Genomic DNA, 22830 nt, shown 5'->3' with positions numbered 1-22830 from the left:
AGAGAGATAGAAACATCAATGATAAGAGGGAATCATTGATTGCTGCCTCCTGCACACCCCGACCAGGGATCAGCCAGCAACCTGGGCCTCTCCCCTGACCAGGAATTGATGACTTCCTGGTTCATAGGTCCATGTTCAACCACGGGAACATGCCAGCCGAGCTAGGCATTAATTTTATAGTAACAAACATTCAAGGAACTTTTTGCAAAAATGTTTTCAAGACCAAAATATAACTTTAAAAAAGATTAATTTATTCTTGATAGTATCTTGACATTTCGTATGTGTAGCTGCCAATTTTGAAACTACAGGAACTCAGATGCCCGATTTATTCTTGACATATGAATATCTTTCAATATAGAATAAATAGAGCTTTGACTTAAAAAAATAACATTAGGTTTACCAAATTTCATATTCAAGAAGGAGTATTAATATGGTCATCATTGCTATCTTAAGAAGCAGCTCTCTATGCCTCAGCTGGAACCATAAGCGTACACTTTGAGAGGAAGGACTCTCACCAGTAAAGAGCCACCCGCTACCCTGGGGACTCACCTCCCCCTCTGTAGACTGCAAGTGGAGCTCCTTCCTGCAGGTGGCCTTGAAGTCTCCTGCAGCAGCTCGCACCTGGACCCCTCGAGGAGCCTCCATTATCAAGGACCTGGTTGGTGATTCAAGCCTAAGGGAAAAACATAGGAATCCTTAAGAGTAAAAATAAAAAATTATTATGATGGACTAAAAGATAACATTAGTCAACTAAAAACAAACAACTAGGTAGGAATAAATAAAAATATTTGCCATTAAAAAAAAAAAAGCCAAATGACATTTATAATGATTTTTGATTGCCTTATTTATTTTTTGGCTTTTTATGAAATTATTTCTTGGCATCAGTTATGTACTCTCATTTGTAAACTGATTTACTTAGTTTTTTTATGTTGTTTCCCTTCACGGTACACATGAAAGTAGGTCATAAGTTTACTTGTTTAAATCTTTTATACGTTTTCAATATTAATGATGGAGTTTTAATAAAGACATTTCTACAAACCGAGCATATAAATATCCCTCAATAAAGAGTCCCTATTTTGTGGCGATGAGAGAGCTTTAATGAAAATCATGAATATTGTAAACTGCCAAGCACACACAGTAAACATTTGTAAACTTGAACATTTTCAAAATACTCTTTACACTTCAAAGAAATTAATCAAAATGAAGAAATAAGACATTTCCTCCATCAACTGACTTCTGCTGGTCGAGGAAAATGTCCACAGAATAAATGACATTAGTCTGAGGAAGGAAAATTAAGTAAGGGATGATATACAAGTACAAGATGGACTATATACATGTTGAGATTATAGTCATTCAAGATTGACTATATACATTTTGAGAAAAGAAGTGTTTAAGATAGTTGTGTCTGCAAAAGAAAGGTAGCTGGAAGGCAGTTTCAAAATTATCTTCAACTATAAAACTAGAGAAAAGAGCCAAAGAAGGCAGAATGCAGAAAATAGAATACAGTCGTAAAACGCACTAGTGTGAGAAGATGCTGTACCTGCTGAATCGGGCTTTGGATAAGTGCTCTGCTCTGGGCTGCCATGACCTGTGTTCCCTTGACCACAGGAACTCAGGACAAGAGTGCCCTCAGGCTCATATGCAACTGGGTGCTCACCACTCAGAGCAACTGGTTTGCAGTGAGGCCCTAGATCCAGAGCTGTTTTGTAGAGAGAACCACAGGAAGCAGTTTGATCAGCTCTCTCTCTCAGTTGTGAAGTTGAAAGTGTTATTGAGGGACTCCTGCCAGCACTTAGAAGAAAGTGATTTGGGCCTGTTCAAATGACTTTTCTTCTTTTTTTCCACTCAGAAACCAACTTTGGAACTTTCATCCCTATGGGCCTCTTGAACACCTTCATAAAATCCCTGGCAGAGCCCAGCCAGTGTGGCTCAGTGGTTGAGAGTCCACACAGGATCCAAGAGGTCAGAGTCTGATTCTGGTCAGGGCCCATGCCCTGATTGTGGGCTTGATCCCCAGGAGGGACTATGCAGGAGGCAGCTGATAGATGATGTTTCTCTCTCATGGATGTGTCTATCTCTCTCCCCCTCTCCCTTCCTCTCTTTCTAAAAAGCAATTAAAAACATAGTTAAAGCCTGTGCTTAAAAAAAAAAAATCCCTGGCAGGAGTGAGGAGTGATAGTGATGTCAGGTTCTGACTAAGATACTTTAAACAAATATCTGTATATTGTCTTTTTTTTAAAAAATATATTTTATTGATTTTTTACAGCGAGGAAGGGAGAGAGATAGAGAGTTAGAAACATCGATGAGAGAGAAACATCGATCAGCTGCCTCCTGCACACCCCCTACTGGGGATGTGCCCACAACCCAGGTACATGCCCTTGACCGGGATTGAACCTGGGACCTTTCAGTCCACAGGCCGACGCTCTATCCACTGAGACAAACCGGTTTCGGCTGTTGTCTTTTTTTAAAAAATACAAATCACACATTTTACAGAATATTTGTAAACTTGAAAAGGAAAATCACTTGTCATTTTTTATTCGTAATTCTTTTACTTTGACACATTATTTAATTTCAAAATCTGAATGTTAAAATGTCTATTTTAAATTACTTTTCCAAGATACACTTCCAAATCTATATCACCTTAAACAGTATATCTGTGGCCCCTACTATTTCCATTTGTTAATTATTTATAATATAAATGTTATTCTTTTTTAATATCTCAAGAAAAATGATTTTAAATATGATGTTGCATGCAATAAGCACAAATTATTCAAGGAAAATGATCTTACATATAATAATATTATATGCAATAAACATTAATATTTCAAGAATAAAAGGATTTTAAGTATAATAATATTACCAAAACTGTACTAACATAGTACGATATCACAGAAGTTATAGGAAATATTAAAAATCTGCAACTAACAGGATTACTTCTATTATATTCTAGAATATTTTCCCCCTTTGGCTCTATTTTTGTTCATCAGTTTATGTTGTTCATTCCACAAATGAGTGAGATCATATGATATTTATCTTTCTCTGACTGGCTTTTCACTTAGCTTGATGCTTTTAAAGTCTATTTTGTCAGATATAAGTATGCTACTCCAGCTTATTTTTTCTTTTCCATTTGCATGAAAAATTTTTTCCTTCCCTTCACTTTCATCCTGTGTGTGTCTTTTGTTTTGAGGAGGGTCTCTTGTAGACAGCATATACTAGTAATTGGGTCATGCTTTTGTATCCATTCAGCTACACAACACCATTCTACTGGAGCATTTAATCCATTTACATTTAGGGTTATTATTGAGAGGTACTTACTTATAGCCATTTTAATTCTGTATGGCTGGGTTTCACTCTCTGTTTCTTCTTCTCAGCAATCCCTTACAGCAATCCCTTTAGCATTTCTTGTAATGCTGGCTTGGTGGTGATGAACTCCTTTAGTCATTTTTTTTTTTTTTTTTTTTTTGTCTGGGAAGCTCTTTATTTGACCGTCTATTTTGAATGATAGCCTTGCTGGATATAGTAATCTTGGTCTCAGATCCTTGCTTTCCATTACCTTGAGTGCTTCATGCCATTCCCTTCTGGCCTGTAGAGTTTCTGATGAGAAATCAGATGTCAGCCTTATGGGAACTCCTTTGTAGGTAACAGTTTTCTTTTATCTTGCTGCCTTTAAGATTCTCTCTTTGTCTTTAATTTTTGGCATTTTAATTATGATATGTCTGGGTGTGGGTCTGTTTGGATTCTTCTTGATTGGGGTTCTCTGTGCCTCCTGAACTTGTGTGACTTTTTCCTTTACCAGGTAGAAAGTTTTCTACCATTATTTGCCGGAAGCTGGTCCACCCTTGCTGCTTGACCCAGTCGCTGCAGGGAAGAAACATCTGCACAGCTTATGTTTCAAGGGACCTGGCGTATATGGCATATGTTTGCTCCCCCTCTTAGCGCTATGTGTTTTAAACCAGGACCACCTCCCCAAGAAAGTTGTTTCCCCAGGTGGGGATTTTTCCCTGGATTTAGGGATTAACAGGACTAAGGAAGGGAATAAATCAGTAAAACCCCTTAACTAAGTGCCAGGCCAGTAGTTAATCACCTTAACTATGAACAATCACGATTAAACTACATAATCTTTACTTAGGATAATCTCCTTTAGTTACTTCCTTGTAGCTTAACAGAACAGTAGAGTAGTGACCTTGGAATGGAGATAACTAGCCCTAACCTTTGAATAGAATGGATAGGATTAAACTCAACAGAACTAGATGGAGATGGGATTTTTGGCAAAGGTCAGATAAGAAACTATGGACATGAAACAAGGAACTGTAGGTCAAGGGAGTACCCAAAACATACCATGATGTGATTATAGAGGCATACTTATAAGATCAAATGGTATAAATACAGATGTAACAGGACAATAAAGAGAGAACCTGGCTATGCTGATCAACTGTCTCCATGTCATTCCTTCTTCGCCGACTCTGTCCACACCTTTGGGAACCTCTGGACCTGCTGGGGCTGGACCCCAACAATTTCTTCAAATACCTTTTCTATTCCTTTTTCCCTTTCTTCTTCTTCTGGCACACCTACCTACTCTTCTAATATTGTTATGTTTCACATCGTCCCACAGCTCCCTTAAGCTGTCCTCCTGTTTTTTAATTGTTGTTTTTTCTTTTTGGTTCTCTAATTGAATGAAAAAAACTCAACTTTGTCTTCTAATTCACTGATTCAATCCTCAGCTTCCCCTAATCTATTGTGTATTCATTCCAATGTGTTCTTTATTTGTGTTAGGTCATTCTTTATATCAGACTGTTCTTTTTTCATAGTTACTATAACTTTTTTCATACTGTTGAGCATTTTTAACATCATTACTCTGAACTCTGTTTCAGATAAATTTCTTATCTCAGCTTCATTCATCTCTTCTTCTGGAGAATTTGCTAGTTCTTCCATTTGGGGGTTGTTTCTTTGTTTCCTCATTTTGGTTGTCTGTTTGGGTTTGTGACTATGTATTCTGTAGATCCTCTACACCTCTCCATCTCTAGTGCAGGACAGTGTTAAAGGCTGCTTTTGACTAATTGGACCAGGCAAAGACTCAAAGCCTCCAGAGACCAACTCTGCCTACAGACTGATAGGATTCCAACTTGAATTGTCCCCAGGCAATCGTCCTCAGGTGTGGAGAGTTGTTATTTTTTTCCAACAGGGTGGGGCAGTTGTTTCTGCCTGGAGGCTAATTATTACTTTTAAGCTCTTAAGGGGCCTCAGGGCAAGGTGTTTTCCAATAGGGTGTGTCCGACTATCTTCCCCCCAGGCAAGGCAGATGTCTATATGGGAAAGATGTCCTCCACTGCATGAGGGAATGACTCAACCCAGGAAACTTGGGGTGTCTGCCTTCTGAGGTCTATCCCCCAAGTCCCCAGTCCTGGGTTCTGCTCTCACAGGTCCTGTCCACTTCACCCTCCCTCTGCCAGAGCACAAGGTGGGTGGCTCCACAGGGAATTTTTGTGCTTTGGCCCTGTAAGAGGGTGCCTGAACTTTCAGCTGCCACTCCATGGCAGACAGTATCCCACTGCTTTTCACAGCTAGATGTTACCTCAGTTTGGTGCTCTCTGCTGGGAAGCCCAGCTTTGGGATTAGATCCAAAAGTTCTCTGTGGCACCACCCTCCTCCCCCCCCCTCCCCCCCAGGTGAGATATCTCTCCAGGACTTCAGTTGCTGTCTGTGGGTGCCCGGCCAGCCCTTTCCTACTTCCGCCCCTCCTACCAGTCTCTATGCAGTCTCCACCTTCGGTCCTTGGATATCAGAGTTCTCTCCTGTGAGTTTTCCATTAATTATTTAGGAAGCCTTTCCGTATTTCAGTTGTAATTCCAGCTTGTTCCTGGGAGCATGTCCATGCAGCATTCTCCTACTCTGCTGCCATTTATTTCTAAAATGTTATTCTTTAAGTTTGGATATTATTGAGCCATTTAAACAGAAGTCAGATAAAAACTTAATAAAAGTGGATTAAAGTTCAAAACAGATTATGAATCTGACATTCATGGAAATTCAATTCAGTTATCTTATAAAGTGGGAGGAAAAACACAGTTTCTTTATCAAATAATTGATAAGATTTAGTTTGTTTCTGAGGATAAGTGGTTAGAGTTATTACTCATATGTTTAACAGTAAAATGTCCATATTAAATGTGTACATTTTTTTGTAGCATTTTTCTACCATGTCTGACATTTGGGATTAGAGGATTAAAATATATTAAAGATTTCAGGGCTCTTCATTTATTCCATTTTAGTATTTACTAATTATTTAATCAGAATTTTTTCATTACATTCAGGTATCCTTTGCCACTGTAGCCACAGAATAAGATGTTGGGAAAGAGGTGTTGTCTCAGATCATATAGGATTATCTGCCTTTTACACAAAATTTGTGAAATATTGTGCTATGAAAATATAAGTAGGAAACTGTTAATTGATGTTAATCTTGTCATCAGCTGTATTAAGGTGTAATAAATAATGTTATTGGCATGTAGTGACACCTTTAAACTATATAATTCATGTTGCTAGATTATCATGTTAATATAAATGCTATATGACTTAATGCCTGTACTTTATAATTATTTCAGGGAGAGGGATGTATAAAGTGGACATTTGATATTCTTTACTTGAAAATTCAAGAATTGGAGATATTCCTGGATAAAAATAAACTCATACATATATCATATCATGAAACTTCCAATATTTCACAAAGTAATGAAAACATGCAATAAAAATCCAGCAATAATCTCAATAGAATCTCTTGAAAGTTAAGACATTATGTCAAAATAATTGGGGGAGAAAAGTATGTTAGACAATTACCAGATTGTAAAAATAAAATAAAGTGGAAGATTTTTTTAAAAATTAGAACTTATTCTAAAATTATTTTTATTAAAATGATATTGGAATTAGAAATAGAAATTGGATCATTAGAACACAATCTAAAATAGAAAGTATGAGAAATATCTGACAAATGTGCAATCATTTTGTGATGGAAAATACTAGCTTATTTAATAAATGTTAATAAACTGACTAACAATACTGAAGAAAATAACATTGGATCCTAATACACTCTGCAGGAATAACTTCCTGTTTCATCTACTCAAAATATAAAAAGTAATAAAGAAATCACAGACTATAAAATTCAACAGAAACTTAGAAGAAAATTCATAACCTAATTTTACATTTTTTGCATTCAAAGGAAAAAACTATAAAAATATAAAAGTGTTCATTTTAAAAGTATTAAATTCACAGCAATGGATTTCTGACTATTTTTGGTACCCAAAGATTATATAGCAGAGAAGCGTTACTGTTGAACTCTAGTCTGCTTGTTTTACCAAGTGATTCTGGTTTTCATGGTTTTTACATAGCAAAGATGCAACAAGATTTTGCATTGAAGGTTGTGCAGTTCTCAGATTGAAAATGAAAAGCCTCGGTCTTAGAAGAAGCCTCAACATTCAGAGGCAAGAATTCAGAATTCTTTTAAAGTAAATCCCAGGATGCAATTACTAAACAGAAACTTAAGTAGAACTTAAAAATCATATATCTTGTTTTTGCTAAATATTTAACAAAGTGCCAAAGAAATAGTAGGCACTCATGAATTATTCGAGGTTTCAATGATGGCATGAATGGAGAACTGAACAGAAAATTGTTTTAAGAAAAAAATTAACGTCAGCTGTGACTTGAATATATAAGAAATTTTACTGTCTTATCATTTCAGGCTACACTGAGCTTTCTTCAGATGCAAATAACATTCTTTTTGTTTACTCCATTTTTTCTTGTTTTCTGCTCACTAGCACATGCCATTGTGGTTTCTTCTTTCACATTACCTCAAAGAAATTTCTAGGTCAATTGTCTTTGTTTCCCCATGTTTTCAAGCTAAAAGAAGCTTCTCATGATGTTGATTTGTTACTAACACTAGATAAATGTATAAATGCATACATAGAATGAAAGAATAAAAGGAAAGAAGGAAGAAAGAGGGAGGGAAGAAGAGACGGGAAGGATGGGGAGAGAGGAGAAAAATACTACTTCCTTCTTCTTCTTCTCTAATTAGTAGAACAATACCAGCAAAATATTTTACTCCTTTATTGACAAAATGTCTCAGAGAAAAATACTCATCTACTTAATAAATGGTGGCTTTTCCTTGAACTTAAAAATGATGTAAATTGGAACAACGTGTTTCCAGAGAGTAATTTTAAATTATATTCATGCAAGAAGAGAAACGATGAAAAGATGCCAATTACATCATTAAATATTAAACTCATTTACTGATTCCAAGTCAAGATTCTTGTCTTATTTTTGGAGCAGTTAATGGAACTTGTATTCAAACAATCTTTGGGCAGTGCACATTATATAATGGATTTCATTGCTTCTCACCATAGAGTGCAGAAACCCTACTGAACTGTAATATTTTACTTATAAATTAACTTAAAAATATAAAAGGAAGAACATTCATACGTGAGTTATCCCAGGCAAATATGGCATTATCTCGTTATTCACCATTCAGCATGTTTTGTTTTGTTTTTAGCTTTTTAAAAAACAGGCTCTATTGTAAAACAATTTCACCTGAAATTAAAAAAAAAAAAACTCAAAGAAAACTAACATGTGTAGGTTTAAAATGAACATGGAAACGTAGCACAGAACTCGGCACATATTAAGCATTCATCAAACATCTGTTGAATAAATAAATTATATAAATCTACTATATTTCTACACCAAAATATTACCTATACTCTATAATAAATGTTTTGCGATATTCCTTTCTAAAGCCTTTTATTTTTGACAAAAGCAAAAGCAACCTGTCTACTTACTCCCCAAATTACCATTTTAATTACCTGCCCAACCATCCCACCTTGTTGCTTAAAATTAGGTGTCAACTAGGAGTGCTTTTATCGCCCTGAAAGGAAAATTGTCAGCAAAACTTGTAAAGATCTCAGACACTCTAATTTTAATCTTCAGTACACACACAAATAACTGAATAACCCCATCACTACTGTGCGTTGCTTATGTTTCAGTTGTGGAATTTAGATCAGTAACACTCATCTTGGGGGTTGCCAATCTGCTCTTAGCAGCAGCAGATAAGCCTAGCTTAAGTCAGTCTTTAAATCACTGATGAGTAATTAGAAAATTAAAAACTAGGTACACTGTATACTAATATAATTTCATCCACATTTCCCCTTACGAATTTTGAGACATACCAGCAAGGTAATTAAAATAGCAGTTGGTTCTTATTCCTCTTTGGGCAATATACTTTTCCTAACAACAAAGCATAAAAATGAGTACATAATTACTAAAATATTAGAAGTAAAACATGTTTCTTTTAGAACTTAGTACTTTAAAATTTTTTATTGAATGAATCATTAAATTCTGATATTTATATTAAAACAGTTCAAAAGCAACTGAAATTAGTGTTTGTTAAATGTGCCTTAGCAATAGGATAACAAATGCTGCCACATTTCTTATATACATGCACTTAGTAGTCCTCAGTATTCAGTTTTGCTAAATTTCAGTAATTCAAGTGAACAAATACTTATCAGACACTATAATGTGTGAGATACAGTGCTGGGTGCTACAGAACTAAAGGTAATAAGCAAAGAAGATGCATATCTGTTCTAATGGAGCCTGCAACCTCGTTAGGTGGAGAGGGATAACAGTAATAATTACACAAAAATGTTAAATTCCTGAGAAAAGCGTCATAAATCAAGACTATAACACACTATGAGACACTACACATAGTCTTCAATCCTTCTAAGTCTTTGGGGTTTGGCCTAGTGTAAATAATTGTCATGGTTATCGTATAAACAAACTAGAGGCTTGATGCAAGAAATTCGTGCAAGGGTAGGCTCTTGCAGCCCCAGTGGCTGCTTTGGCCCTCGCAGCCCCAGCTTCGTCCAGAAGGTTGTTGAAATGGTCGTTCCACTGTTTGGCCATTTGGTTGATTTGCATATTACGCTTTCATTATTATAGATACCTTCATCACAGCAAGAGGGCACCTTCTGTTATTGTTAAGTAGCTTCTTTCAATCTGGGTTACTCTACTAGTGAGAAACCGAGTTCTTCAGGAAATTTTATCATAGAACTATAAAGGTCTGAAAATTTTACACTTTTGAAAGCATGTCTATTTTGGCATTAATATTTTTCTACTTTATTTTTCTATTTTCACTTGAGCCATTGTCCCCACTCATCAAAATGGGAAGGGCTAAAGCTGATATTTATGAAATAACATTTTTTCTTACTATTTTTATAGCGTTTTCAAGACAAAGTCTCTCAGGTAGATACTTTGATTCAACTTTACATATAATTGTAATATTTGATTTATTTTTAAAATATCAATATTGTCCTTTTCAAATTAATTAATTGGGTTGACAGTGGTTAATAGGTTCATATAGATTCCAAGTCTACATTTCTATGATACATGATCTGTATATTACATTGTATGCCCACTACCCAAGTCAAATCATCTTCCCTCACCATGTATTTGACCCCCTTTACCCTTTACTAAACCCTCCACCTTCCCTCTAAAAACCCCCATAGTGCTATCTGTGTCTATGAGTTTCAGTTTTATATCCCACTCTAGAGGCCTGGTGCACCAGTGGGGTCCCTCAGACTGGCCTGTGGGATCAGGCTGAAATCTGCTCTCCAGTATCCCCCAAGGGGTCCTGGATTGTGAGAGAGTTCGGGCTAGGCCAAGGGACCCCTCTGGTGCACGATTGGGGCCAGGGAGGGATGTGGGAGGCTGGCCAGCCAGGGAGGGACTGTGGGAGGGCTCCAGGGCATGTCTGACCCATCTTGCTCAGTCCCAATCGGCCAGACCCCAGCAGCAAGCTAACCTACTGATCAGAATATCTGCCCCCTGGTGGTAAGTGCACGTCATAGCGAGTGGTTAGCATATCATTAGCATATCGTGCTTTGATTGGTTGAACAGCCAACCAGACGATTGGGCACTTAGCATATTAGGCTTTTATTATATAGGATATCAGTAAAATCATATGGTTCTTAGCTTTTCCTGACTTACTTATTTTGCTTAGCATGATATTCTCAAGGCCCATCTATATTGTCCCAAATAGCAATATTTCATGTTGATATTTTATAAAAATACCCTAGCAAATGCACTTTAGAATGTAATTTGCTCATCCAAAATTAATTATGTAAAGTATTTTTTTAAACAACATATAGTATTGTATTAGTATAAGGTATGTAATATGATATATTATGTGTATATAGTATAAAATGATCACCACAATAAATTGACTAAAATGTATTTTATTCCTAAAGCTTAAATGACTTTTTGAATTGAGAACATCCATGGATCCATTACTGGTTTTTACTATTTTAACTTTAATCAACAGTTGCCATGATTCCCCCAGGAGAATTTCTGATAATACTGCCATCTCACAATCTTCTCAGTAGTGAGAGCTTTTACATGTAACTGTGACTCTTAAAAACAGGAAGCAGCTTATTCCACTGGAAATATTAGATTGATGAGTCCATCATAGGGCAATTAAGTTCTGCCTTTTCCTGATTACTATCCATATTTGTTTCTGTTATTTCCTTTACATAACACTCCCTAACCTTTAGTAGCGTTCTCCTAATCTCTGCTTCCCTATTCTTTAAGCCTATGCACCATATATTTCATTGCCTATGACAGATTTTCCAGCAAGTCTATGATTCTCAGTCCTCCTCCTAACTACGCTAAAATTGCCTTTTCCTTTTTTTTTCCAAACTCCAAATATACATTCATTGTATGTTTATTTGGAAACAATATACAGATGGTTGTTTTTTTTTAGAATAAAAGACATATTTTCTTGTCTTTCATTCATTACTTGACTATTTACCATGTAGCAGCAAATGTCAATTCTTCATACAGGCATGTAGCATATTTTCTGTTTTAGTTCTTTATATATTGAGGATGATCAACAGTGGTGAAAACAATAATGCAGGTGTAAGAGCCAGAACTTACCTGAGGTCTTGGGAAGGTTCTGCTCTGATATGCGGTGTCTCGACTGAGTGCCCGAATACTGCTCCTTCAGTACCTAAGGGCAACATGAATCCCATGTCAATACAAGCAAGTGGACAGATACACTGTTTTTAAGTTCTATTTTTATGGATCAAATATGCTTCCAAACATGGGACAACAGTAAATAGAAACACAGAAATTAAGAGAAAAATTGGAAAAAGAGTTCAAGGTAGTGCAGGACTGGAGGACAAAGCTAAATGTCCCCGTGTTGACCACTTGTAAGATGATCTTACTTATTAAAGTTCAGACTGAGTTAGAATTCTTACCCTTTTACCAAAGAACAAAGACCCATTTTCTTCTCCTCTTTTATTTCCCAGGTAAGTGAATTTGAGGGAAGAATAAGTCATAATAAAACCAAAATGGGGGTTTTAAGTCTGAGTTCGTTGTTTCCCAAAATCGAATGAAGTCAAGGGATTCCAGGAGCAGGCCAGTGTCCAGAGCTTCCTTTCTGTTACAGTCAGGAGAATTTTAACATCTAAACTAAATAAGGTCCATTTGTCCATGTGTTGAGGTCCACATGGCCATAAGCCACCTGTGCACAGGAATGTGCTCTCCCACCAGAATTCATTGAGTGGAAGCGTGCCTTTTAATTTAGGGGGTGGAGACAGCCTTGCTTGCTCCTCATTGGTCTTTTCAAAGAATTTTGCCTTAGCAACATCCTTGGGATTGGTGTCTATGCCTTACTACCTTGTGATTGGTTATCTGCAAGTTGTCTGTCTTAGCAACATTCATACATCCATGCCTCTCTGCTCACCCTTCCTTCCCCACCCACCCAGTTGGGGTACCTTAGTAACTCTGCCTCCTTAGGTTTCCAGTTTTACTTTCTCCTCCCATGATCCCACTCTTATCTATCTAACTTTCTTTTGTCTCAACAATATACAGTTCTGTCTTTTTATAAACAGTAGAACATGAATGAAAATGGGAAGAGCTCCAGTATAGTACATTCTTCAATATTTAAAGGCATAGGACTTCATTGGACCTTGAGCATTTCTCCCACATAGAGCTCCCACATTTGATGAGAATGATCATCAAACTGCAAAGGACTGGCACCTTCCTTTGACCTCGCTGGAAGTAGGGCTCTATCTAAGACCATGAATAGCTTGAATTAGTTTTATGAGAGTTGACTTCTTATGGGGGGGGTCATAGTTATCTGAAGAGGTCTTGCACTCTAACAATTGAAGCTTTCATTTATTGACTCCATTTGATTTTTCTGGGTTCTCGGAGCTTTTCCACAATTTAACTGAGCAAAATAGAATGGTTTTCCTTTTCAAAAATTAAATGCAGGACACATTTTTAAAAGATGATGATGCTGAAGAAAATCTCTTTTTTTCTTTTGTAATTTCACATAAATGTTTTACATTATTTCTTGCAGAATAAAGGTTATCTTCTTTTGGTTTAATAATCTTTAAATATCTTGGTGTAAGAATGCTATGTCTGTTACATCAATGGCATCAACACTAGCTTAATAATACAATGCCATTGAAAAATACAAATTTTAAACCTACAAAATGAAGCTGCTTCTGCTTATTGTGAAGAACAATATAAATGTATTGGCTCAATAACCAAAGAAGAAGCTGCCACTAGAAATTACACCTAATGTTAAGATGCCTTGAATGTAAGTAGTTATATAAGGAAATATACTAAAATCACCGGATGAATCCTCCATGGACATAAAACAGCAATGCAGACCTTGATCTCGAATCACAAAAGAAGAGGGGAGATTTTTTTCAAAGACTACACTATGGTTTCGTCTATATTACGGTTCTAAGGGTAAATGTATAAGGGTCTGCTGTAGTAGATTTCTAAGATTATAGGTTTTCATTTATGAGCTAAAAATCTATTGGCATTTTTGATTTCTTAACTGGCCTTTGGTGTGCTTCTCCCCCCGAAAGAGGCTCTGTAGGGTGTACACTGTTATATGGGCAACTATTACGAAAATATAAATTTGCACATCTCAAGGGGAGACTACTTTGGCATTTAAAAAATAAAATATAACTTCCAAAAGGACGCATGTGTGAAGTTCAAATTTTGTAAACTTCCAAGATGAGATAGCAGAAATATAACTAAAGAACAGTAGCCATATTGCTTTTCAAATACAGAATGACACATGTAGTAATTTAGCACAGAATATGTCAGTGAAAGGGAGAGTAGACTGCTATCCAAAGTGTAACTTACCAAGGAGGATTAAAAACTGATAGAGGTCCTAATTCCAAAGTGTCAGTATAGAACATTATTAATGATTTAAAAAATAATTCTTGAGGAAATAAACATATAATCATACCACCTACAGGGCTAAATTGAAAAGTGAATAAAATGAAAAATAATTAGCTAAGTTCAGGCCTCCAGATAATGAGAAAATTACTCTCATCTTTTTCAACTTTGCCCAGAAGGAGCCAAAGGAGCCCAAATTAATAAGCAACAATGATAATCTTACAAGGAAATCAGTGAAGTAGGATAAAAACCACCTGAGCCAGGCACACAACAAACTCAAAAGGAAAAAGGTATATATCCCACGGATTGGGAAATGTTTGACTATTAATAGGACGCAGATACTTATCATTGAAAAATATAGGCCACCCAATTAAATTTTAATTTTAGGTAAACTTTAAATAATTTTTAGAATAAATACACAATATTTGAAGAGAGCATATTTATACTGAAATAATTTGTTGCTTATATGAAATTCAAAATTAACTGAATCATTCATCAACATTCCTTTGGTACAAAGAGTACAGATCTGACTTATTCTCACTTTAGAAAAAGAAAGAATGCGCAATGAATCCCACATTGTAGGCTATAGAAACCATGGAAAACAAAGGAAGTGAGAAAAAAAGGACAAAAAGGAAAATAGTATAGACATTTACTATTATGTATTTACACTTATTGACTAATTAAACATTAGATGCTAAAGGATATTTCAGATACCTTAAAGTGAAAGTGATGTTATGAGACTTAGGGAAAACATAGACTTTTAACTGTTGTAACAGTCAGGAAAAATGAGCCCAGCAAACTTCAGGGTCAAAAAGTCCTGGATCTCACTCATATGATAATTTTTGGTTTCAAAATAAAAGAATAAGGGTGGCATAGAATGTTTTGCTAGAAAGGAGAAAGAGTATATACAGAATGTGCTTCTCCTTTATATTTAAAGACGGTTTAAGGCATAAGCTAGGATCTCACAAGTGCTCAACATAAAGTATCACTCCACAAAAAAATGAAAAAAACAAAATTATTAAAATTAAATGAACACATCCTTCCTTATGTGGCTATGTATACTGTAAATACTATCCTCTAAGCTACTCATTATGGACCTGTTGGCATCCATATATCCTTAGGGAAGTCATTTGCCACAAAACAGGCAGCATAAGAAATGGAAATAAAAAACATTTGATATTCCCAGGTTCTTCCTTAACTTTATAGTAACTGAAAAGAAGAAAGTTCTTCTTAACATAAGAAGATAATAACTTTTTAACATAAGTAGATAATATATTGTGAACACCTGAATAATGAGAAAGATCTTGTCAGAGAAATAAAATACCTCATTGACGAGGCTAGAATCCGGGCCGTCAGGTTTTCTGACGTGTACACTGCTCACTTTGACATGAGCAGATGTAGGAAGCAACCCCAGCTTCTTCATTCCTACCTAAGTGACCTTGAGAAGTTATTTAATATCTCCAAACATCCATTTCCTCTGACAAAAATTAAAATAGTAATGCCAACCTACAGTTTAAGCTAGGTTGTTCTTAAATAGGATGCAAATGTACCCTGGTTCATTGTAAGGATTCAGTATTTCTTAATTCCCCCCTGTTATAAACGTCAGCCACAGAAGATCTACACTTTGTGTGTGCAGAGGTAATGGCCCAATGTGGGTCACTCTATTCTCAAAATGCCATAGCCTCATGCTGAATTTTGAAATCTGAAATTTAGACACTGTAAAGACATTCTTAAATGTCAAATAGAAAATACATTTTATTAAACAAAATGCTATTTAGTAAATTGAGGAATCCCCCAATGCAGGTGCTCAGGCGTTAGGTAAGATCAGTCAATGCTCAAATAAGCTCTGAGCACTCAGTGAGGCTTCTTCTAAATGAAATGCTGTGTTTGGCACAATCTCACTTCTAATTGAACTCTATCCTAATGTTGAAAATATTGAGAAAATGTGCTCTGACTTTTCTGTGTGTTAAACTGATTTGTTCTCTGTGCAGGAGATAATAGAAATGCATCATATCAATAACTGAAGTAGGTGAAACAGTCCTGAACTCTACCAAGGTTTTACTTTCCTTTTAAAAATGAAAGCAAGAGTTAAGGGAAGGGTTGAACAGGATACCTTGTTCTATTAAATATTAAAGCTAATATTTAATAGCATAGTGGTATCCCTGCTTGGCTTCTACTAGTATGTGTATAACTGATCCTTGAACTATTTCTCTTTTCAATATGAAATCTTAGTCATTGGTTGAATTGGTAAAAATTCCAACATAGCAATTAGCTCTAAGAACTTAAGGGGAGAAATTTGAGTAAGTATTAGCCACACTACCTCCCAGATCCAATCTATAAGATTGTTAGAAGACTTTAAATAATCAAAATTCAATTAACCTTAGATAGCATTTCAAATTCCCACCCCGGAATAGGGCTGAGTCCAGAGCAAATACATCTAGATCAAAGGAGCAAAAAATATTTCTATTTATTCATTCCCTTCAAGTTTGATCCTGTGTTATTGAATGCATATAAATTCTTTGGTACATTAAATTGAAAGCCCCTTTATAAATTATAAATCTTTTTTTATTATTCTTTTTGATATCAGGGGCCTTTTTCATTCTGTAGTTGTATTTCCTAGCATTTTACCTGGCATAATATAGACATTCATTAATATGTCTATCTGATGTTGCTGAGGAAGTGACTGTTTTCATTGTGTGGAAGTCGGATGAAGAACATAGTGGTAGAATACTGCCTAGGAAGGGAGCCGCCTTCAGCCTTCACTAGGGCCTCATATATGCTGTCACAAAGGGCTCGAAAGGAGAGGTGAAGGCCTGGAACAGAAGGCTTGCTATTCCGGAGTGCTCGAATGAAGAAGAAAAAAGAGACAAGCCAGATGGCAGGGGACTAGAGAAACCAAGAAAGACTGGGGTACCTTTCCCTCTGGGAAAGAAAACTAGAGAGGAGTAGAAGTGACCCTGCCTGCATAGTTCAGTAGTTAAACCTTGACCTATGAACCAGGAGGTCACAGTTCAATTCCTGGTCAGGGCACAGTTCAATTGCTGGCTGGATCTCCACTAGGGGGCATGCAGAAGGCAGCTGAGCAATAATTCTCTCTCTTCATTGGTGCTTCTCTCTCTCCCTCTCCTTCCCTCTCTGAAATCAGCAAAATAATAATAATAATAATAATCCTATATAATAAAAGGTCAATATGCAAATCGACCAAACAGCAGAATGACATGTCGCTATGAGGTGCACTGACCACCAGGGGGAGTGGGCCAAAGTCGTCAGTGGGACATTTCTCGAGGGCTCATGGACTACAAGAGAGCACAGGCCAGGCTGAAGGACCCCCCGGAATGCACGAATTTCATGCACCGGGCCTCTAGTATATTAAAAAAGAGAAATATCTAAATTCTACTTTTAAGTTTTGTGTTTTGATGTTTGCCAAATGAGATTCCCTTCTGACTTCAGGTTTTCAATAAAATCTACCATGATCAATTATATTTTTGAGGTGTTTTGCTTTGTTTGAAGGGGGACAAAGAAGGGAATAAGCCTTACATACAGATCAATACAGAACAGAAAAGACAACAGGAGAGGAATCCAAGCCCAAGAGGCTAAGGGGGTTAAGAGAACATGAGCTTTTATGTCCACTGCCCTCTGGCCATGACCATGGAGTCTTAGGCAGCATTTTAAATTCCTACACTAGAGGTGAGGTTCAAGGGTAAATTCATCTAGATCTCAAGGGCCAGAAAGATTCCTATTTATTCCTATTTTCAAATTTGAACTTTTGCTACTGAGTATTTCAAATTCTTTGGAAGGTTTCACACTCTATTTTCTTTTTCCTTAATTTGAAATCTCTTTCGCCCCAAATTTAAATTGGTAAAGTCAAAGATTGGACAGGGAACACTTTCATTCTATTCCCAGATCTGCTTCTTGCTTATTCTTTGATCTTTGACAAGTATTTAAAGCCCTCTGGATGTTATTTGTAAAATTAAGCTCTGAATAATGTGATCAGTAAGGTGCTTCAATTTCTAACTCACAGTTATATGATTTTTTTTCAAACATGTCAAAGCATGTATACTATAACTCTCTCAATTCTCCTTAAATACAAGTGGAAATGAGATTTCCCTTACATATCTATAGAAAATTATTTGGGGGAAGGAATGGAGTAATCATATTGGCAAAGTAAATTATTAACTGTCATTTCTTTTACTCCATTAAAATGAGTTCCTCTGAATTCTGAAAGCATCATTATCTTTTAAAAGAAAAGAAGTCTTCTCCTTGTGCTATTTTAATAATCTAAGTGGCTTTCTGGCTTCCAGCTAACTTCACAAAGTACAACCTACACATTGCTAGATTGAGCCTCATCTGGACAAAAAGCTGTAATTATACCTGGATCCTGCTTTTCCTCTGCATTCAAGACTTCTGTAATCTGACCCCATCTATCCATCTACTTAGATTCCTTTTCCTCTACTCATCTATGGACTCTCTTTACTAAGTTTGCCACCTGCTAAAGTAACTTGTAATCCATCCATTTTCTGAGCCTATTTAGGGTTTACTACCTGTAACACTCATTTGGAACCTATCATATATGTTCTGAAATTTACAGTAAATTATGTGTTACTTCCCCAAAAAGAAAAAAAAAATCAAAGGCATAGCCCTTGTATTCAACTGAATTCTTGTGAACAACATGGTGTCTTACATAGGTGAGATAATTAATAAATATTGATAAGGGTCAATATGTTAAGGACCTTCTCTTTGAAAACTGTTTTCTCCTCTTTCTGGTCCTCGTTTGAGTAATGATACACTCATGTCCAAAACACTCAAGTCAGAAAGTGGGGAAGTATACTGAGTTGCTCTTTCTTGTTCAACTTCCTTATTAGTTTATCTCTTTCTACAACTTCAATATCACTTTTATTTTCTTCCAGTTATTCCTCCATACCGCTGCCACATAATGTTCCAAAACACAAAGCCGACTGTGTAATTCCCGCTAGAAATACTTCAAGAATCCAATTGTCTAAAGAAGTCAAGTACAAATTCCTTGGTAGGACTTACCCCTGAGCAGCTATATGCATTATATACTTCAGTGACAATACAACTCTTAGAGATTTTGAAAAGTTTAAGGGTTGTCGTGAGTATTACTTCTTCCAAGCATACTCCTCACCCCTCCTCCCTTTGGATGGCAATCTCTACTCTTTCTTCAGGATCTGATTCTAGATTATTGCCTCTGTGAAATATATGCTGTGCCCTTGCTGCCCTTCCTCCCTCAGTCCAGCTTCTCCAGCTCCTTGAAAATTACTGGTGCAGCATTTATCACAATGTGACATGAGAAAGCTTTGCTATACGCTTTAAACGCATACTTGGTAAATATGAGTTTCTTGAACTCAAGGATTTTGTCTTAATCAATGTTGTACACTTAGTGTTAGTCCTTGATTCTGATATAGAGCTGAGGATCAGTAAATAAAGGAAAGAATGAGAGTAAAAACTTAATAAAAGAAGAATAATTTAAAATTATTCTATTTTATAATTTATTTGCAAAACATGTTTCAGTTTCCTAGAATATTTCTTTGTTTCATACTTTAACACAAATCAACTTATTAATATCCTGGGGGGATAGTGTGAATTTATTGAAACTGTTATTATAAGCCTATCCAATGTTAATATTTCTAACAAAATGTGAAAAACAATGTTGTTAAATTGTTCTCTCTGATGGAAAAAAGACACACACACACACACACACACACAAACACACCATATTGATCATTTGAGACTGGAGAATAAGCTGCCAAGATTTCCAAAAAGATATTTCAAAATCTGTTTTTACTTTTCAGTCACAGTTTTCACGATTATAAAAACACCCCCAGGAATTTACCCTCAGATGATGCCGATTCATGTTGTCTCCTCCACTTGTGACGATTTCAGAAGATAAAAAGAGACCATGGGAAAGATACTTAGTGATCATATTGAAAATGTATTAGAATAACTCTATTTTCTCCAAGATGAAGTATATTTCAAAAGTAAATCATTTGTAACTAATAAAGAAAATTAGACTTAAGTTGATCAGTATTAGAAATAAAGCAGAGTCCTTTCTTGCTTATATTTTTTAACTTTCAGGTAGCTTAGATTTTACTAACATTTATGTTTCTAATTTATAGGGTAGAAGAAGCTCTTCATTTATTAATTTTTTCATGTTTTTTAGTAAAGAAAAATAAGTGAAATAAATTATTTTCAAATAGAATAAATATGTGGCTTGATAGAAACTTCTAGGGAAGATACATAAATAAGCCCTCTTTCCAATTCCCACCTCCAAAAATAATTATAATGGTTATACAGAGCTTTTTTCACTCTGAGGATATATATTTTTCAGGAAATAATAAGTAAACCTAAGGTTTATAATCACTAAGGTTATTCTTTTCCCCATGACTTTAGTAATTATTAAAGGAATAAGAAAAAAATACCCATCTGAGGCCTTTAGTAAACCCGAAATGAAAAAGTGCCACCCAAAACATATCTTAGGAAAACATAATCATCCAATTCTACTGTCACAAATTTATTAAAAGGCAGTTATGTTTGAGTTGATTTATCATTACATTATAAACATTCTAACAGAAACTGAAATATAAAAATGCAATAACTTGATAAATAAACTGTATGGTTAAATTTTTTATAGACTTCATAAGAGATGAATGCATTATGAAATTTAGAAAGTTAACGAGACTGGATCCCTAGATGAATTACCTTTTTACCACATTTAAGTAATCTTTTTCAACTCTGATACACTTAAGCTAGTGGTATATTTTATTCTGAGGTTTGGACATGGTACCTAATGTATGGATAGTACAGCAGGCACATTTTCTGTGTAACCCTTTCCTTTTTTAACGTCATCACCATCCTATATAATGAAAGTGTAGTATGCAAATTGTCCCCTCGACCAGGAGTTGTCTGGGAGTTTTATCAGGAGGCGAGGCCGGCCGTGGGAAGGGAGGGAGGCCCTGGCCAGTAGCCCTCAGCCACTACAGACCCAACCAGTGCATGATTTCTAGTATTCAATATAAGCTTTTCTGATCCTTGTGGAAATTCAGTTATCTAAAAATCTGGCAGTTGCACATAAACTCAGATTTATTTGGGAAAATTAATGAATACCTTAATCCAGCCTCTCTTTTTTTGTCTTATTTTTTTCTGCAGTTCTTCACCCCTCTATGGATTTCTGAAGAGAAGTAAGATGGGCTTTCTACTGCTGTAAATCACCAGTGGGAAGGTTGCATTGCCAGTGGGTGCACGATGCTGCTCATTACCAAGTGGAATGCACAGGGATAGAGCTCATCTCAGCAGCACTTTTATTTCTTAATGGTTTTTCCTCATTAGGACTTTTGATACATTGCCATAAAAATGATTTCTATGGAAATAAAAATGAGTAGGGAAGATGTCCAAAGAGACGGTACCTGATTGTCGATATTACATTTGTTTAGTGATTTATCTGAGACTTTCTACAATATATTTTTCATTGTGAAAAAATTTAAAAAATTGTATGTTAAAAAGATACTAATTATATGAGTAGTTTTATAAGCCTGAGCTATATGATTAATCTATACACATTGCCATGTGAACACAGCTAAGACTTTTAACATGGTATCTCACCAAACACAATTCAGTTAGACTTTTCTTCTCATTTCCAGATATCTAACTGATTCTAAAACATTTATGGGTCACCTGTCATGTTTGGAGTATCTTTGAAGATATGGACAGAGTCAGAAACTGGAACCTTTATACGTTCAACTTGCCCTAATTTATATTATTTCACTCATTTAGTAATAAATTCAGGTAAAAAATAAGTCTCCTCTAGTAACAGGATAGTGTGGCATTCATAATAGCATGCAAGAGGGAACAGGCAGCTACACAGGCATCAGAAAGCACATGTGTTAATGCTGAAATAAATTCCCACCATCCTTTGTCTTCTATAAGATACATTCTTTTTACCTCTTGATGTTCTAGATTGTTCCTGTGAATTCACTGAGTTCTAATAGATAAACAAAGAGAGCTTCATTTGTTAATGATTGTTTTCTACCCATAAGAGGGTTGGGATCATGACTTTTAATTAATTGAAAGAATTAGCTGGTTTTTACTAGAACTAACCACTGTTTTTGTCTATAATGAAGTTTCTTCACCAAGAACACTCATGGCATTCCCAACCATGATTGCCATGAACACCTTCACATCATGTTTAGAGCAATTATAATAGCCATTAAAGCTTTGTACAAGTCCAGAGATTTTAAAAGCTCTTGTGCTATTATGTCACCCTGTAGTTTATGGATGTGGTTGTTTATGCACCACACATAACTATCTTTAAAGATGGTGGCCCTCTGAGCTACAAAATAATGTCTTAGAGTTTTCCTTAACCTCTTGAAATAAATGGTTCTGTGCTGGGAAATCATGGGTAATGTACAACAGAATAATCAAGATTGTACTTTCACGTTTCTGGAATCCCCTGATATACTCCACAAATATCTCACCATGGATTGGTTAAGCAGGTATGCAGTATTTTCAATATAAATTGTTGACTTCTTTCCTGGGAAGCATGAGTTGTGACACAAACTTACACATCTGTGTGTGTGTGTGTGTGTG

General features: G+C 35.8%; 1 protein-coding gene across 1 annotated transcript in view; it reads right to left on the bottom strand.

Annotated features, from left to right (window-relative positions):
• Positions 1–22830, bottom strand: part of SGCZ (sarcoglycan zeta) — a 194999-nt gene that overhangs the window by 6750 nt on the left and 165419 nt on the right. The window contains exons 5-6 of the mRNA XM_036300921.1: positions 11962–12034; positions 550–673 (exon numbers count right to left, since the gene is read on the bottom strand). Coding sequence (XP_036156814.1) covers positions 550–673; positions 11962–12034 — 197 coding nt within the window. The remainder of the gene's footprint in view (positions 1–549; positions 674–11961; positions 12035–22830) is intronic.

The sequence above is a fragment of the Myotis myotis genome, unplaced genomic scaffold (genome assembly GCF_014108235.1).
Source record: "Myotis myotis isolate mMyoMyo1 unplaced genomic scaffold, mMyoMyo1.p scaffold_m19_p_3, whole genome shotgun sequence".
Taxonomy (NCBI): domain Eukaryota; kingdom Metazoa; phylum Chordata; class Mammalia; order Chiroptera; family Vespertilionidae; genus Myotis; species Myotis myotis.
Note: the sequence above shows the minus strand (reverse complement) of the source record. Positions and strands in the feature narration are given on the sequence as shown.